Source organism: Apodemus sylvaticus, chromosome 2, assembly GCF_947179515.1.
Source record: "Apodemus sylvaticus chromosome 2, mApoSyl1.1, whole genome shotgun sequence".
Lineage (NCBI taxonomy): Eukaryota > Metazoa > Chordata > Mammalia > Rodentia > Muridae > Apodemus > Apodemus sylvaticus.
In genome coordinates, this window is record NC_067473.1 from 152,546,152 (window position 1) to 152,565,456 (window position 19,305).

Below are 19,305 nucleotides of genomic sequence, written 5' to 3' on the forward strand. Positions count from 1 at the left end.
TACTAGTAAGTTAAAAGAGATGGTCAAGGTAGCAAGTCCTGACTGGTCATTATCTGAAGAACAGAGGACAGATGGTTGGACATTTGCTACTGGCAGAAAAGTGAGAAACATGATGGAAGGCTCCAGTACAATAGTGTATATGATGGTGATAATGTTATAAATAGAGCCACTTAATTTTAGATTAGTTTAGTCAATAGTATTTGTGTTGCAGTATGCCAATTTCAAACCAGTCACCATTATTTGTATAGAATAATGCATCATTTATTTAAATCTTTTGAAAGCCTTTAAAAAGTCCCTGAGGACACTCCCCAGTTATTAATGGTTTCTTGTGTTCTGTTCTGTAGCCTCCCCTTTGAAAGAATGAATGTTCTTTTTGAGGCTATTACCAGAGGATAAGTTAGCTGAAGGTTTCTGTCCTGGATCTTTTGGTTTTTCTGTCTTAATAGATAATGCATTTGTAAAGACTTTTATGTGGAAACAAGATTTAGATATAATTATTTGGTGAAAGTTCTTTAGCAAACACTCCAGAGATGTGATTGATTACTATAACTGAACTTGCAGTAAGAATTTTGTAGAAAATGCGATTCCAGGAAAGTGTCTTACCAAGAAAAAAAAAAAAAAAAAGGCTGTTCTGGTAGGCCAGGCCTGCAATTCCAGCACAGGATCACCTACCACACTTTTCAGGCCAGGCCAGTGTACAGAATGGCACCTTGGCTTTAGCAAAAAACAAAATTGAAAACAGCTGGGAGAGTTCCCTCAGCAGTGTGTGTCTGGTGTAGAAAAAAGAAAAAAAATTTTTTTGCATCTTCAGAAAGCAGAGACAGCATCAAAGAATAATATAAAAGGGATCCAAGATGGTTCCTCATACCAACTTGCAGCGTTTCTCATACTTGTGCCTACCCCTCCCCCAACAAAACCTCACACATACACAACAGTGACTCCATGTAGTTCTCCAACCTCCAACAGAAACCCCATATACACACAACTCCCCACAAACTCACGTAATTTCCCCACAACTCCCTATAAAAACTTGATACACATGAAAAAAAGGAAAAATTTGTGTATTAAATATCTGTATAGAAAGAGGTAACAAGGTCTGTAGACCTTGTTTTAGCAAACTCTACTTCTAAACAAGCTCATCTCATTAAATTCAAGAAAGCTAATTGAATTAGTGAGTTTTTTCTTTGTCTTGTTTGCTTGTTTGTTTTAAATTTAGAAATTTCTAGGGGGAGGGAAATGCAGTGATGAGTGAGGGGAAAAAAAAGCCAAAAACTCAAAACAGTTTGTAACACCAAAAGAATTTTATGTACAATTTAAAACTTTGTACTCAAAGTACAAAGGTGCTCTTGTGATACTAAGGCAGACTTATTCTGGGCTAGGGAGATGGGTCTGCGACTGCTGCTTTTAGAGAGCATCTACATTGAACCGTTTACAAATTGCCAGAGTTCCCCCTCCATAGGGTTTGTTGCCACTAGCTTCAGAGGGTTCCTACACTCAATGTGCACACGTAGACACATGACTAAAAAGAAAATCTTTGAGAGAAAAGAAAGATTCCTAGCTTTCTTTCATCTGTAGTATTCTGATCCAGCAGGAGGCTTGTGCAGTTTGCATTTTGAATAAAATGCTCTATAGGAGATGGTGTGATTTGGTCCATAAAACCACTTACCAGAAGCATTTTCAGAGTTTGAGAATATGCTTTTGAAAAACAAGTAAACCAACATAAGTCCTTAATAAAAAGGAGAGGGCCATGGAGCCTGCAAGGCCTCTGTAACCAGGCAAGGCCTCAAGTGTGGAAAGACTGGAACAGCAAACCAGCCACACAATTTCCAGCCTACAGTTTGTTTTGCTTGTAGAATGTGCTGGGATCTGAGCCTAGTATAATCACCATCAGAGAGACCAGAGAGACTAATCCAGCAACAGATGGGAGTAGATGCAGAGTTCCACAGTCAGATATTTAGGTGAATCACAGGGAGTCCTGTGGACGACGGGGAGGCAGGAATCTGGAGGAGCCAGAGGGATCAAGGGCACCACAAGAACAGGCCCACAGATTCACTGGAACTCTGGTGGGCTCACAGAGATCAGAGAGCCTGTTGGGTCTGACAGGTCTTCTGCATATGTGCTGTGGCTGTGTAGCTTGGTGTCCTTGCAGGGTTCCTAACAGTGGCAGTGGGTTCTGTCTCTGACTCTTGCCTCTTGGTGGGACCCTTTCTTTCATACTGAGTTCTCATCTAGCCTTGATGTGAGAATTTGAACCTGGTCTGCTGTATTTGGTTGATGTCCATGGAAGACCTGCTCCTTTCTGATGGGGGTATAAAGCTGGAATGGATCCAGGAGAAAAGGGAGTTTTGGGGAGTGAGAGCTGGGTGAAGGGGAGGTAATACAAGAGAGAAGAATAAATAAAAAGGAAATAATACAGTGAAGCATTCTAACACAACACATTCCAAAAGCTGTACTAATTTGGCACTTCTGTGGTGAGGAATGATGGTAGGAAATGTTGTATCTTTGTTTCTGTAAGAGCAGAAAACTTCTAAGCTTGGTGTAGTGGTGCACACCTTTAATCCCAGCGCTTGGGAGGCAGAGGCGAGGCAGGGGATCTCTGATTTGGAGGCCAGCCTGTTTTGTGTAGTGAGTTCCAGGACAGTTAGAGTTATATTGTGAGACACTGTCTTGGAAGAAAAAAAGCAAACAACAGAAGAGCAAAAAACTTCCTTTGTGCCATAAAAGCACTGTAACATGTAGTAGTCTTGAGATGAAACGTTCAGGCAGGTCTTGCCTTCTTGGTGTTACATGGCATCCATGCAGAACACACATGCTTTGTGTTCAGAACCAAGACCATATCCAGTCACAGAATGAACTACAGTGTTCATTGAACAGTGAGCTAGCACTGCCAGTAGTAACACCTCTGATTTTTTAAAAATATTTATTTATTTATTTATTTATTTTATGTAAGTACACTGTTGCTATCTTCAGACACCCCAGAAGAGGGCACCAGATCTCATTACAGGTGGTTGTGAGCCACCATGTGGCTGCTGGGATTTGAACTCTAGACCTTCAGAAGAACAGTCAGTTTATTTAACCGCTGAGCCATCTCTCCAGCCCAACACCTCAGATTTAATGTGGTTTTCTTTGAATTTTTGTTAATTATCCAGTCAGAAACCTTTAACTTATACTATTGCCCAAGTTTTTGCAACCCCCACTTTGAATTATGCAGTCCTGAATAGGAACAATATTCCAACACTCAGTTATCTAGTCCTGTGTGAGGATAAGACTACAGTTTAAGAAGCTGTAGTCTGGGGCTGGTGAGATGGCTCAGCGGGTAAGAGTACTGACTGCTCTTCTGAAGGTCCTAAGTTCAAATCCCAGCAGCCACATGGTGGTTAACAACCATCTGTAACAAGATCTGACTCCTTCTTCTGGAGTGTCTGAAGATAGCTACAGTGTACTTACATATAATAAATAAAAATCTTTAAAAAAAAAAAAAGAAGCTGTAATCTAAGCAGAACCAAAAAACACCCTGTAAAGTGTTTGCTGTCTTGTTTTTTTTTTTATTGAATATAATCTTCATTTACATTTCAAATGCTAAAACCTTTTGTCTTGTTTTTTTGTTTGTTTGTTTGTTTTGTTTGTTAGGGTTTCTCTGTGTAGCCCTGCCTGTCCTGGAACTCACTCTGTAGACTAGGCTGGCCTTGAACTCAGAAATCTGCCTGCCTCTTCCCAGAGTACTGGGATTTACAGGTGGCAGCAGCACTTGACTAAGAAGGCAGAGGCACAGATGCTTTGTAGGTTATACTGGTAGATTGTCACAGACTTTTTGAGCTCACCAAAAAACTGGCTCTGGAAGCAGGGCTGCATATCCTTCCTTTCAATATGAAAAATTCTAATGCTTAATTTTTTTAAAGATTTATTTATTATTATGAGTACACTGTAGCTGAAGGCTTCAGATCTCATTACAGATGGTTGTGAGCCACCATGTGGTTGCTGGGATTTGAACTCAGGACTTTCAGAAGAGCAGTCAGCCTCTGAGCCATCTCTCCAGCCCCCTATTGGTTAATTTTTAAAGTGCAGATTGGAAGCTGGTCTTGGTGGCCACAGCAGTTTCCCTTTACTACAGAGACTAAAGCTGGAGGTATCTGTGAAGCCAGTCACTTTTTTGAGGTGCAGGCACTCAGTGCTTTACACACAAACACATGGACATTTGTTTGATTTCTAGCACCCAAGTAAAAAGATAGGCACAGTGGCTTCAGTTTCATCTAATGGGTTTACAAATCTGTGTTACAATCTGGGTATCTGTAAGACTTGGAAGAAAAGGCAAACAGAAGTTGGGCAGCAAGTTAGACCTAGTGTGCTTTAAGCTAAGTTTTACATGCTTAATTCTACAAATTGGTAATACTATTGGGGGTACTTTTTCAATTAGAAATTCTGTTTGGATTCTTGTAAATCTTGGAAGATTGAGAAAGGAAAGGGGGCCAGAGATATAGCTCAGTGGGTAAAAAGCTGACCACCAAGCTTAAAACCTGACTCCTTATGACCCACAGGGTGACTGATTGCAGTGGTGGAAGGAGAGCGACCCTGGCCTCCATGTGAGCACCACATACATAAGCGCACTTAATGAATAAAAACACTCTTTTACTTGCTTTGTGACAGTGTCTTCCCATGTGACTCTGGCTGTTCTGGAACTTGCTATGTAGGCCAGGCTGGCCTTAAATTAATAGAGATTTATCTTTCTCTGTCTCCTGAGTATTGGGAACAAAACTGTTTTTGCTGTAAATGAAGAAGGGCAGAGATCCTGTAGGTATCAAAAATTTTGTTTAGCCTGTCCAAGATCAGAGGACAAATGGTAAGAAGATAGCCCTACTGAGAAATCATGATTAGACTCATCCCTGGGAGTTTCCTGACGCTGGGATCTGCCCAGGGAGAAGGGAAGCGGTAAGACCCTTGGTTTGCAACTAGACCGCCTAAAAGGAAAGCCTAAAAGGAAAGCCTGATTTTTATGAGCAGTGTAACCCTCCTGTCTTCTGCCTATTTATTTGGTGGACTAGAATTTGGTGAATTCTAGGCAGCCTCTTACTCCTCCCACTTTCACCTGGTTTTTGTTTTTGTTTTCTTTTTTCACTGTGTCTTTTTAGGTTAGTGGACCCCTCCAGCCAGCCATTCGGGAATTTGCATGGTCTCTAAAATAGGAAGTTCTTGGTAGATAAGGTGAATGCAGGAGAAAATGTATCAATGTTGACATTGGCAGAATACATTTTGAAATCTGAGACAAGAGAAAACGTTATTCAGCTGTTTAGTAACAATTCCATCACCATAAGCAAGTTCACACAAGTTGCAACAAAAGAGTTATTCTGCTCCAACATTACTAGGTAGCCCATGCTGGACATAGATCTTGCATCTGCTTAGATGGTCTCCTATGAGTCTAAAGCCCCCCATATTCTTGTCACTTTTCCATGTTTTTGTTTTGCAGTCTGCTTTCATGGCTGATTAGACAGTGTGGCTGTTGCTCATTAATATAGCGAGTACGTATGTTTAGCTACAATATTAAAAAGTGAATAAGCGCTTCTTATAGATTATAGCTGGTAAGAAACATGACCAAAGTAGATATGAACCCACCCACAGGGTGCCTAACAGATATGCTAGTATTGTCGTCATTACACAAAACTTGGCTATGCTTAGAACTAATCCTTAGAAGAACTAATCAGAGCAAGTTGAGGTCAAGTCAGAAATAAATATTTTCTTCCTATACCAAAATCAAAGGGTTAATTTACTAGTAAGAATGCACTCCAGTTTACTGTATTAGGTATGTCAAGACAAGTAGAAATACTCTCCCAGCCACCTAGTGTGGTGGGGCACACCTTTAATCCCAGGAGGTGATAAGACCCTCATCTGGTAAAGAAATACCCTAAAAATATTATTCCACAGAAACACAATCTATCCTTAACACAAAGAAGAAAGTAGTTTCTATTAATGATTTGATCTTTCATTATTTTATGTATTAAAGCTTTATTTTTCTCTTTGCTGTACTTTCCCCAAGTATATTTATCCTTCATTGCAGTTCTTCAACTCTCATTGGTGGTCGTGGCGCACGCCTGTAATCCCAGCACTCAGGAGGCAGAGGCAGGTGGATTTCTGAGTTTGAGGCCAGCCTGGTCTACAGAATGAGTTCCAGGACAGCCAGGGCTATACAGAGAAACCCTGTCTTGGAAAAAAAAAATTTCTAGTGTAGTTTTGAACAAAACACAAAAGCATTAACTTCATGTAGACCTAAATTAGGACAATGTGTGCTGCTTCATTGTAGGAAGAAAGAGGCAAGAACATACAGATAGGAGAGTTACAGTTCTGGCCACCAGGAATCTGTTTCATAACCACCCCCTACCCTTAAGGGTTTTGCTTGCAAGTTTGTAAGTGTACTGCATGTTTATTTGGGGAGGTCTGAAGAGGGCTCTAGATTTTTCTGGAACTGGAGCTAAAAGCAGATATAAGCCATCATGTGGGTCAGGAATTGAGTCTCTCTCTCTCTCTCTCTCTCTCTCTCTCTCTCTCTCTCTCTCTCTCTCTCTCTCTCTCTCTTTCTCTCTCTCTCTCTCACATACACACACACTTACTTCTCTTCATCAAGTGCTTATAACTACTGAGTCTTCTCTCCATCCTGAAATAGGATTTGTTGTTTGCCACTGTGTATCCAAGGCTAACTGGCTCAGGATCTTCTCCCAGCTGGTTACATGAGTGCTGTTTGTGGAAGTACTTACCTCATCCAGTTTTGCATTGAATTCAAAGATTCATGCTTAGGCATTGTAAGGCTCTTGGTAAGGCTAAGAGCTTTGTAAATTGCTTTATTTTAATATTTTTTGTTGTTTAAAGATACACTTTTTTGTGTACATATCTTCCATAATTAAACAATTCCTAACAATGTAAGCTCACTGTTAGAAACTTTTGCAGTTGATTTTTACATGGTTCTTAATACAGTGTGGCTTACAGCCGTGTGTCATTTCCAGTTCTGAGGGCTCCTGCACATACCTGGTGCACATAAACTCATTCAGGAAAACACATATACATATTAAATAAATGAATAGATGTATAACTTATAAAGTATGTGAGTAGTCTTCACAAATCCCATTTGTTACTATGTAGTATTCAGGAGTTTTGGCCAGCAATATGTCTCAGTGATAAAGATTTGCAGCCAAGTTTGTTAACTAAAAGTCCAATCCTTAGAACCTATATGGTGGAAGGAGAGAACTGTATCCTTCCGGTAGCCTCCACACACACCCCTCACATGAACATCTATCTTAAGCACCCACAAAATAGCAAAATCTAGCATAATTTTTCAAAAGGTCTCTGCAGCAAATAAACTGTGATTGACAACACAAAAGGCTTTCTTCCTTAATGCTGCCTCTGCTCCAAATGGTTTGCTTCTTTGAAAATTATAATCTCTTCAGAAGGCCCCTTGAGTCCCAGTGCCATAAAGAGTCCTTCCAAATAGGGGTATGGCTGAGCCTTCAGCTTCTGGTCTCATTGCTGCCCTAGGGCCATAAGCTTCTTACTATACGTAGAACTTTCAGCACTGCTTGCCCAACATTGTCCCAGGAAAGCAGCCATTGGATGGTTACTTTGGTGTGCTGGGGCAGTGGCAAGTATGAGGAGTACACTTGAATTGCTCACAAGGTGATCACAAGTCACAGAGCCTAGGTAGGAATCAAGAAATTATTAGTCCTGCTGTCAGATTCTTGTGGGTAAAAATAAAAGTCTGACTTTCATCTCTGACATTTACATGGTTGGAAAGAGAGAACCAATTACCAAAAGTTGTCCGTTGACCGATACATTGATAAAATATAATTAATGCAAAAATGGATTACTACTGTTCATCAGGAGATCTCTGAAGAATAATTTTGAATATTATGTAAGGAATTTCTTGGCGCCACCCCCCCCCCTTAATTTTATATGTATGTGCCTTGTGTGTGCTGCAGGAGACCGGAAGAGGGTGTTAGATCCTCTGGAACTGTAGTAACATGTAGTTGTTAGCTGCTCTGTGGGTTCTGGGAAGTCAGATTATTAATATTGATGGCTGTGATATGCTCTAAATGTAATTTATTGCCTTTAGCATAAGAGGTAGATGAGTTGAGTGCCTTTAATTCCAGCACTCAGAAGGCAGAGGCAGGCAGAGATCAAGGCCAACCTGATCAACATAGTGAGTAGTCGATTAGCCAAAGCTACGTAGTGAGATCCTGGCTTCTAAGCTTTACAACCCAAGGTTGATCCCTATGACCAACATGATGCCAGGAGAGAATGGATTCCTGTAAATTTTCCCCCTCATCTCCACACTTGTACCATGATAGTTACACCATGGCACATATGATTGATCAATTGATAGATAAGTGGATAGATGTATATATGTAATTTTATAAGTTAATGACTTTATTATTTAGATTCTTTATTAGTGAGTACACACTTGAGGTATGTCCAGCAATTTTGAAGGATCTATCAGGATGAGCTGCTACATGGTTAGCATTCTTTAAGGACAATTTTGGCATACAAGTCTTGGTATTTGTTTGTTTATTGTTTTGCATGTAGGGGTGGCTTTGGACAGAAAGACAAAAAAAAAAAACTTTGAGAATTGATTCTCTTCTGTGGAGTCTGGAGATTGAACTTATCAGGCAAGTGCTCTTACCCATCTTGTCCGGCTGTATAATTAAGGTTATGTGAACATTATTTTGTTTTTATGTGGTGTTGGATATGAAAATTACAGAGAAACTTTTATTAGTGTTTATATAGTCAATGTGTGACCCAAGACATTTATTTATTAAATGTAGCCAAGAGAAGCCAAAAACATTGGGGAAAATGTTAGCACCATCACTGAATGTTTGGTAAGTGTTAATACTGACTTTGGAGCCTGGATTTCATGTGTGGAAACTCTTTGTGCCCTTACTCCTTCATTCTTTATTCATTTGTAACTTTTATACCAAATACACCTTTTGTTTGCCATGTGTCCCTCCGTGATCAACTCCACATTCGAATTCTGGGTTAGTGTCTTGAAATCTAGCCCTCGGCCTGTAGGTTGAAAAATTTGCAATGTCCATAGGCGTTAAGTGTCAGAATAACATCTTATATATTTAAAATTATATAGGTCACCTTTCATGCCCTTCATGTCCACATCTGCCATACAGCACACACCAGGTTTTTAACATGAAGATCCACCAGCTAACCCACCCTGGAGGGAATAGTTTGTCCCAGAGCTGATGAAATATTTGTCTCCCCCCCCCCCCAGCAACAAAGTGTCTCTCCCCAAGGGCAAGGTTGTATAAACACTAGCAGGTTCTTTATCTTTATTTTTGCACCATTGATAGCATGAAGTTTATCCCCCTTGGATTCTGATAATCTTTTTTTCAAAGAGAACTCATACTATAGGGGTTAATTAACTTTAATATCCTATCTCTCTAAGAAGAGTCTAAGATAACCCAACTTGAAAAGAGGAGGTACCTTATTTTGGTCAATGGTTTAACCGTAGTCTGTTATGTATGTTACACTTAAAAAAAAAGCTTAACATTTTATTCTTGGATGTTGCCTATAAAATTCTCTGTCTTGATGATGTCCACTTGCTGCTAAAGGTTTTTGTGAGCCTGTGTTCATCTCCATATCAGCATGTTCTGACTGTCCCTCTCTTTGTTGGTATTCATCACTTGGAATTGAAGATATTTATTGCCTGCCTCCTATTCTGGATAGATCCCTTGATACATAGGTGTAGGGAGCTCTCTCTGTCTCTCTCTTTTTAGCTTTGTGTGTTTGTGTATATATGGGTTTGCACACAGAAGGCCAGGAGAGGGCATAGCCCTCCATCCTTTCCTTTAAGGCATATCTTTCTGTGTCTGTGTCTCAGTTAGTCAGGAAGCCATCAATCCTTATGCATCCCCACCCCTAAATTCCAGTGTAATTACAAGTTATACGGCCAAATGGCACCCAGGTATTCTGTGTGCCTGCAGGGGTCAGGAGTGTGTAGCAAACACCCACTGAACCACCTCTCTAGATCTTTATATATAGTTCATCAAATTACAACTTATTTAAACTTAATTGATTTTTTTTCTACCTACACTTTATTGTAAAAAGCTGTATACTCTATTTCTGAGGTATTTCCCTTTCTCTCATGCCCATTTTCAGCATACCACCTTACCCCTGCCCAGAACTATAACCTTCTTCCCTAATAACAGGTCCTGCCAATTATGTCTTCCTTAACCTTTCTGGGTCTATTACTCATTCCTTCAGAAGCCAATGTCTTTTTAGGAGAAAAATTGTCTTTTTGATAATGTATATTTGTATTTATCTGTATTGGAGTATGCACACAAGATGCCCACTGAAGCCTAGGGAAGGCATTGGGTTCCTTGGAGCTGCCTGTAAGCCTGACATTGGTGCTGGAGGCCACTCATGTCTTCTGCAAGAGCAGTTTATGCTGTTAGCTTCTGAGCCACTCTATCTAAATGACCCCCCATCCCCCCACTACTCGCCTTGCCAAAAACGGGGCTGGGGTTGAATCCTGGTTGAGAATACAGAAGACCAATAGTTTCTGATGCCTAGACTGTCATGTGAAGTACCTTCCAGAAGTAGTTCTCTGACAGCCTCCTGCTTTAACTAATTTTATGCAAATATCTCCTACTATAAGGACCAACAGCAAAAACAAACAAAGGCAAAGTAAGACTGTACAGGAAGCTGTGCCATTTTTACCCTGTGGTTTCCTGTATCCTGCCCATGAGTGGTAGGACCCAGCTACCCTACCTTCCCTAATTGGAAAACTAACTTCAGTCATGAGATGAGGCAGTCCATCCTAGTGCCAGCAGCAGAAGTTGGGTATGGCTGGCCAGGAACCTCATTTTCCAAATGCTTTTCTGCATGGCCATGCCTGCTCAGTGCACTGGCCTCCCAGAACATGATAAGCTTTCTGGCCTTTCAGTAAGTAGTCAGGAAGTTCCAAGGAGCTGCAGTGATCCTCCTGCTCCTCCTGCTCCCCTTCTGCTCCCCTCCCCTCCCCTCCTCTCGCAACTCTGAAATATCACATTTTTATAGAAAACTGCACTCTAGGTTTACTTTTGTTTGTTGGTATACTTACTGTTTTCCAGGGAAATTGGTGTTTTAGAGTTGGCATTCAGCTTTGAGGGAAGGAGCTATTTTATTTTAGATCTATCCTGTTTCATGGGAAGGTGAGAAAAATTTTTTTGCAGCAAAACAGACCTTCAGCCTTTGGAAGTATACATGATAAGCTGCTGGGCCAACTAAACGTGTTTATAGCTGGTTTCAGGTCCCTGAACATTATAGGCACTCTATCTGATTTATACTTTACAGTCTAAATTGGCATGGCACATGCCTTTGGGATTAAATTAATTTATACCAAGTGAGAAAGCATCAGCTGTCAAAGTCGGGGTGCCTTCTGGAGACCAGTGTGCTTCTTTTCTTCTTGCATTCTGAGCTTACACTCCAGGCATTCTCTTTGGACAGCAGCTGGGAGAGCCTTCATGGGGCCTGCTGAGTGTCCCCTTTGTGCAGAAGTGGATCTGTTCCCATACAGGAGCGGATCTGACCCAAGTCCTACATCGTCCTTGATCCTGTGCACATTAGAAGGATTTTAGCTCTAAAAAAGTTAACGCAACAAACAGAATCTATTATTCTTTTAGGAGTTTTTGTTTGTTACTTCTTTTCTGTCTCTAATGAACTCAAAGCATTATTATGATTGATTGGTAATTATGCAAATCTGTGATCTTTGTCCTTATTCAGAAGTAGAAGAAAATTTTTCTACTGAGTAAGATTAAGGAAAATGTACACAAGGATCAGGAACATCCCAGTAGGCAAGAGAAATTATCAGTGTTGTTTAAGAGGAGGGATTTAAGAATACTCTCTATATATTTTAAGTGTCTATACAGTCACACAGTTTTGTCTGTTAAGCAGTCAGGACTTTAGAAATAAACAGTTAAGAGTACTTTCTGCAAGTGTGCTAAAAGCACCTCTTTGTGTTACTTTCCATTGCCCAGTGTCGGGTGTTCCTTGCTCAGCCTGAGTTCTTCTCCAATAGCCACTGCATGGGGGCAAAGATTTGTTCTCCAGGGCAGGGAAAATGGGGGGACATTGATCAGGCTTTTCACTAATGAGCTGTGACGACAGCTGCAAGAGGGGCAAATCCTGTTACTCTCTTCACCTACTCTCAGAAGCTGCAGAGCGGATGGGAACAAGGTTCCCCTCTCTCTGCCGATCTGCTGCCTTTTCTGTTGTTGCCTTTCCCTTCTTCTTCTGCCCCTGAGCATCTTGGCAAAGGTCACATTTCAGTGCTCACAGTTCATTGCACACAGTGAAAGGGAGATACAAAAGAGTAGGAGAGAAAGTGAGAAAAGGGGGAAAAAGGTGGGGTGGAGATTTTTAGGAGGCTCCCTTGCTGCCTTAGTCTTAAGACTTAAGCTCTAGGTTGAAACCTTAAATAACGCTTTGAATAACCTGGATTTCCAGGTAGTTCTTTGTAGGCAGGCAGCTTTATTAGAATTGAATTATTAATTATTTATTAGAGCATGAGCATAGTGGGCTGTGAGAATTTCAATTTCTGTTCCGAAACTTGTGAATTTTGAAGAAGATAGTTTTTATCTATTTAGTGTTTGTTCAGACTGTCATTGTAAGAATGACCTGTAGTATTTACAATATGTGTCAGAGACCATATTTAGCAATATTTTCGTTATAGAAAAAATATTTTAAATTGTGGCAACAAATTTTAAAATTGAACTATTAAAATGATTTCCCCATTAACCATTTTTTAAGTGCAGTTCAGTAGTACCTTGCTGCTAGTCTTTTGAGTGCACATTTTAGTAGTGTTAAGTGCATTCACACTGGTGTGAAACACATCTCCAGAACTTTTCTATTCTGTGTCTTGAGAGTATACCATTAAACTAATGCGGAAAAGGTTAACCAAGCTGGTTATTTTGTTCAGTAGGATTAAAAAGGCTTCTCTGTTCTTTTGTTCTTGCGGGTTTTCTCCTATAACATTCTTACTATCCACTCCACTACAGAATGAGAGAAAGGCACGTTTCACTGTGGTTCATTTATTGGTACAAACTGCTGGAACTCTTATTACCTACAGGAGAGGCATAAAGCAACTATTTAAAAATTTTTGTCTATGGGGGTTTGGGGGAAACAGGTTCTCAGTGTTTAGCTCTGGCTTGCCTGCCTCTGGGTGCTGGGATTGAAAGTGTGAATCACTAAACCTCGCTTTGATAACTCATGACCTAGCATTCTCTGGAAAAGGGCCTTGTAGAAGTGTACATGTAGAGCTGTGGGTATTATAGCTTAGTGGTGAGTACTGGTCTATGATGAAGGTCTCGGATTCCATCCCCAGCACAAAAGAGCAGGGCTTGAGTGTAGTGGACAAGGGGACATAATAAAGAAGTGTGTGTTACAGTGTGTTAATGTAGCTATTGGCACTCTGTAGACCAGACTGGCCTTGAACTCAGAAATCCGCCTGTCGCTCCCAGAGTGCTGTGACTTGTGAAAGTTGTAAAGAAAGTCTTGAACATGACTTATTCATTACAGAGAGACAGATGGTTATCTTTTTTTTTTTTAAATGCAGTTCGTTGTTTACACAATACACCTCAGGAAAAAAGAAACAACATTGGTTGTGTAGAGGTAGCACAAGTTGTTTAGTGCACATTAGACAACCATGTTCCGAATTTATAGGTAGGGGAATGACAGGGGGGAGGCGGGGGGGGGGGCGGGGCGGGGCATCCTGGCAAATGCTCTTCCAGAGCATTGTTCTTTTAGAGCTACAGAAGCTAGCTGCCATAGCCGTAGTTGTACTTAGCCAGGTCAACCAGGGTGGATGCCAGGCACTCAACATACACTTGGGTCAGAGGCAGGAGTTCTTAGTGGTACACACAGCGTCTAAAAGTGTTCCTTGTTGCTATGTGGTTCTTGTGGTGAAATGAGGTATGCTGGGAGGCCAACACACACTGAGCTGCCTGGGGCCTGGTCTTTTTATAGCCCTTCAAAGGTTTGTCTTCTCCTTGCAGACATTTTTGGCCTTGCTTCTTGTTGGTGTGGGCTGATGGCTCCCTATGGTTTTGCTGGCAACACACTGGTGTTTGGTTTTGGTGTCAGGATGCTGAGCAGAAGGGCCTCCATTTTTATAATGATTATTTATGTGTGGGTGTGCATGTGAAGAGGAGAGGAAATCTTCACTTGGCTTTTGAAGATGGCAGCAAATACCTTTACCCTCTGAACCATCTTGCTGACTCCATTGAGTCTTTCTAAAATATAGGTTGTAATTAAGGGAGAGATAGTTTTGTTTCCCCAAGAATACTGTCCTGGGTAACTGAATTCTCCCCCAGCCCCCACTCCGTCACTGATTCACCGATTTGGAAAAGGCACTCGTTCAGAATGTGTTTGCTATTGGAACACAGACTGGCCTTGAATGTTCTATTCTGCTCAAGCATTGAGAGTCGACGAGTGTGACCTGTAATTTTTACCTTCTAGCTTAAGCATCCCTGGGTTCTGAATTCCTCACAAGTGAATAATAGCCTGGAACTTTTTTGCCTACAGGACTTTGCTACTGTTAGAACAACTGGCCATTTATTTTGGGATCTTGGCCTGGGACCGGGTTTAAACCATGAGCATATTGTTGGTGGTGATGGTGATGCTGGTTTGTTTTGGTTTTTGTTTAGAGTTTCAAACAGTATATTACATTTTGAAAATAAAGATTTTTTCAACTTAGGACTTTAAAGTAATAAATAATTTGTTAGTTTGCATAAAAAGTTCATTATTTCTCTATACTGTAAACAGGCTGTTCACTTTATGTAAAACACACACACATACACACCCCTACACCCCTCTACCTATGTAATTGTTGTTGAGATCCAAAATTATAAGTAATGCTTTTGAGATAAGATACCCAAAAAGTTTAATATCACTTCTTAGGACATTCTTGTATTGGAGGGTTGAGAAGAGAAAAAAAGATTACTGATGTTTCTCACTGATTCTTTCGCCCATTGGTCCATCTCTTAATTTCTAAATTCTGTTTGGAGACCAGCTGTCTTCTGCAGGTTCAGCTTGAACTTTCAGGGCAAGCAAATGCTCTTTACTCAGGATAAGACTATTAACAGTCATTACCTCATATTTTCCCAGGTGATATAAGAATTTATCTTATTCTAACAATCTGCTTTCACCAGTAATGTAGGTAGAGTCGTACTGCATCTCCCAGTGCTATTTCATTCAAAACACATTGTTCCTTAAAGCTGCTGCAGGTGGGTTGTCTACTAGTACTGTCCAGTAAACACAGACTCATTTATAGTCAGTAGTATGCCCCTTCTGTAGTCCTCATTGTCATTAAAATAGGAAGCAAGGGCTTAGGAGGTAACTAAAGTAAAGTGCTTTGCTATGCAAGTATGAAGACTTGAGTTTGAATCTCCAGTACATATGTTAAAAAGTCAGTCGTGAAGATGCTTGCAGAACTCAAGCTGGGGATCCAGGGATCATAAAATAAGGTGGAGAAGCAACTGAAAAAGACATCTTGACGTGGGCCTCCTGCCTGGCCACATTTGCATATGTGGGTGGGCACACACTATGGCATGTTTGTTATCAAGTTCTTTGATTATATAAGTAGCATTAGTTCATAAAAAAACTATTTCTTTTGGTATGAAGAATGTAGATCAAAGGGAATGGGGGCTAGTACGCAATGAAGGAAATAAATTAGAATTCTAAACTTTCGTTGTCCTTCTGACACTGAAGATGAGCAGTGTTGTTTATGACAGTCCTTTATTTCCATTAATCATTCTGTTGTTTGCAATCTGAAGATGCTGAGGAGGGACAGGCAGTGCATTTAAACAAATCTCTATTTCTCCTTCCTCTCAGGAGTTAGAGGCTGCTCTTCATAGAGATGATGTGGAGTTTATCAGTGATCTGATTGCCTGCCTACTTCAGGGCTGCTATCAGCGAAGAGACATCACGTGAGTAATCCTGTCTTATTTCTTGCACAGGGAACCCATTAACCTGCTGTTGTAGTGGCTTTACTCTCCCATGACAAGCAAAACCCAGATTGCTAGTACATAATAAAAATGTTGCCTAACAAAATTGGGTCTCACTACATTCCTGTGACTTGCATGTCTTCTGTTCCCATAACTAGTATAGTAACAGTCTGGTTCTTTTATGCTGTAGCATAAAAGTAGACAGCTTTCCAGTGCTATTGAGAGGTGTACAATTTGGGAGTAGATGTTATCTGTGTAGACAAGTATAGAGTTCCCCAATAAGAGCTCTTTTCTTCACTTTGCTTTGATTCTGACTCTGTGTTACCAAGGCTGGCATAGAACTTGTGAGATCTTTCTGCTTAAGCTGCCCAGGTCGCTGATCATCCAGCTTTGATTTGATCCAAGTTGAGACAAAATAGGACAAACTCAACCAAAAGTCAGTTACCCTGCTGCCCTACCTATTGGCCCTCTCAAACAAAAAAATGTAGGCATTCCATTTATACTTTTCCAAGTAGTTAAAGATGACTGGAGAGGTGGCTCAGGGCTCAAGAGCATATACTTACATGAATGTGTAGTTTGGGTGGCACACACCCTCTTGTGACTCTAGCTCCCTGGACTCTGATGGCTTCTGTAGACATGTATACAAATCTATACAGACAGCTAGGCTAAGGTGGCCCACACCTGTAATCCCAGCACTCTGGGAGGCAGAGGCAGGTGGATTTCTGAGTTCAAGGACAGTCAGGACTACACATAGAAACCCTGTCTCGAAAAAACCAAATCCACAAAACAAAACAAAACAAATCTATATAGACATACATCTAAATATATAATTTGAAAATACAATTTTTTTTAATTTAAAAATGGTGTATTATATCATTTTGTTCTAGTTATTCCAGTGTGCTAGACTAGTACATTAGGCCTGGTATTAATGTATGAGGAAACCTTCATATCTATTGAGAGAGGTGTCAGACTGAGAGTTACTGGCCTGGCCTTGAACTTGTTGGCTTGCCAAAGCTGCCCTTGAAGGTCCTGCTAGAATTGTCAGGCAGTGGTGGCATATGCCTTTAATGCCAGCACTTGGGAGGAAAAGGCAGGTAGATCTCTGTGAGAAACACTGTTTTGAAAAACCAAGCAAACAAACAAATAGTGCTGGAATTACAGACTTTCAACACCACGTAGCATTGTCATCCTGAAAAATAGTTTTCTGACTTTTCTTGTCAGCATGCATGGCGAATATGTTTTAGTGATATCCTCAAACATCCTATGCTGACTTCTCCCCCCCCCCCCCCACTCCCCCAGACAGGGTTTCTATGTGTAGTACTGACTGTCCTGGAACTCATTCTGTAGTCCAGGCTGGCCTCCAATTCAGCAATCCACCTGTCTCTGCCTCCGAAGTGCTGGGATTAAAGGCGTGCGCCACCACCACCTGGCTATGGTACTGTCTCTTGTGTTAAATTTTGTAGTCACTGGTAAGGGTGGAGGGTTAATTTGTGCATTGAGTGTCTCCATTAGTGTGGAATTATGTCTTGCTCTGTCTGAGGCATTGTTAGCAAATTTCTTTCAGAAAGTGTGGTAGGGATTATCTCTTGTGCCCTGGTTATACTAAGCCTCTCCTTGAATTATACTGCTAGCCCTAAAAACACTTGGTGTTGTCTCCAAAGTACCTTATAGGTTTAAGAGGGAAGGAAGCTTTATGTTTGTTTGTTCAGTTGATTGCCAGGCTGCCCCCCCAACCCCAGTGCCTTGTTTTGTTTTGTTTGTTTTTTGAGGCAGGTTGAGATCTGCCAGCCTCTGTCTCTGCTTCTTGAGAGCTAGGATTAAAGGCATGTGCCACCACTACCTGTCTATATAGGATACCCATTTTGAATAAAGTATATATGTGTAGTACTAGTTAAACTTTAGACTTAACGCATTGTTAAATTGTGTGATAGTTTTGTCAGAGAGATTAAAATAAACATTATCACTGCCACCAGTACCATCATCACCAATCTTTTACTCTGTGGCAAAAGCTGACTGACCTCAAACTTGCCATCAGTCTCTGCCTTTGCTACCCAAGTAATGGGATTAAAGGCATGCTCTACCATTCCCAGTGGTCTTTATTCATTTTAATGCTCACTTGCAATCACTTGTATATGGTTTTATATTTTTATTTTTACTGTTATGGTTATTATACCGATGCTTTTTTGTTATCACCTTTTCTCTAAATATGATTTATCAGATAATCCAGTCTGTTAGGAAGACATTTTGTCTGACTTTTAACTATAATTAACCATGTTACAATCATAGCTTTATACTAAATTCACTAGGTGCCTTATAAGTTATTTCTAGAAGTTCACTCAGTTAAGAGTTTTCTACTTAAGGTTTTGTTAACGGGATGCTGCTTACTCACCAAGAACATTGGATATTTTCCTAGCTGTCATAGGTTTGATTTCAGTATCCACAGTGGCCAACAGCTGTCTGTAACTCCCAGTTCTTTTTTTTTTTTTTTGGTTTTTCGAATCAGGGTTTCTCTGTGTAGCCCTGGCTGTCCTGATCTCACTCTGTAGACCAGGCTAGCCTCGAACTCAGAAATCCGCCTGCCTCTGCCTCCCAGAGTGTGGGATTATAGGCATGCGCCACCAATGCCTGGCTCCAATTTGCTTTTCACACACACACACACACACACACACACACACACACACACACACGCACACACACACGCACGCACGCACGCACGCACGCGCACACACACACACAGTGTCCATGGAGACCAGAAGAGGACAACATCCTACCCCACCTTGTGGGTGCTGGAAATGGAACCCAGGTCCTCTGACATCTTTCTAGCCCACAGCTGATATTTTGTTTCCAGATATTTTTAGACAGCGTCTTTCCATATGGCCCAGGCTGACCTAAAGTTTGTGATGCCCCTGACTCTAATGCCAGGTTACTGTATAATACATACCTGATTCTGAAGCCAATTGTGTTTGATAAATGATCCAACATGTAGTATGCTCAGGAATGTAGGAATGCTCAGGATCCTCCAAGAAAGGTCTTTTTTCTTTTTTTAATATTTATTTATTTTATGTACACAAGTACTCTATTTGCAATGTACACCTGAACATTATAGATGATTATGAGTCACCAAGTGGTTGCTGGGAATTGAACTCAGGATCTCTGGAATTGATCATAAGCCAGTGCCCTTAACTGCTGAGCTGTCTCTCCAGCCCCAAAGTAAGCTATTATACAGTTGGTCACTTCCATACAGACACTTAAAGTCTGGCTACCACTGATTTCATTTTACCACTATATGATAAGATATATGTTCTGAATTCTGCCAGCAATATAAATAGTGACATTG

At 40.8% G+C, this 19,305-nt stretch overlaps 1 protein-coding gene across 4 annotated transcripts in view; it reads left to right on the forward strand.

Moving 5' to 3' along the window:
- The window catches only part of LOC127679133 (chromatin remodeling regulator CECR2), a 98,656-nt gene that overhangs the window by 32,801 nt on the left and 46,550 nt on the right, over positions 1-19,305 (forward strand). For all 4 annotated transcript variants that reach the window (XM_052174747.1, XM_052174748.1, XM_052174750.1 and 1 more), the window contains exon 2: positions 15,856-15,950. In XM_052174747.1, the coding sequence (XP_052030707.1) occupies positions 15,856-15,950 (95 nt within the window). The remainder of the gene's footprint in view (positions 1-15,855; positions 15,951-19,305) is intronic.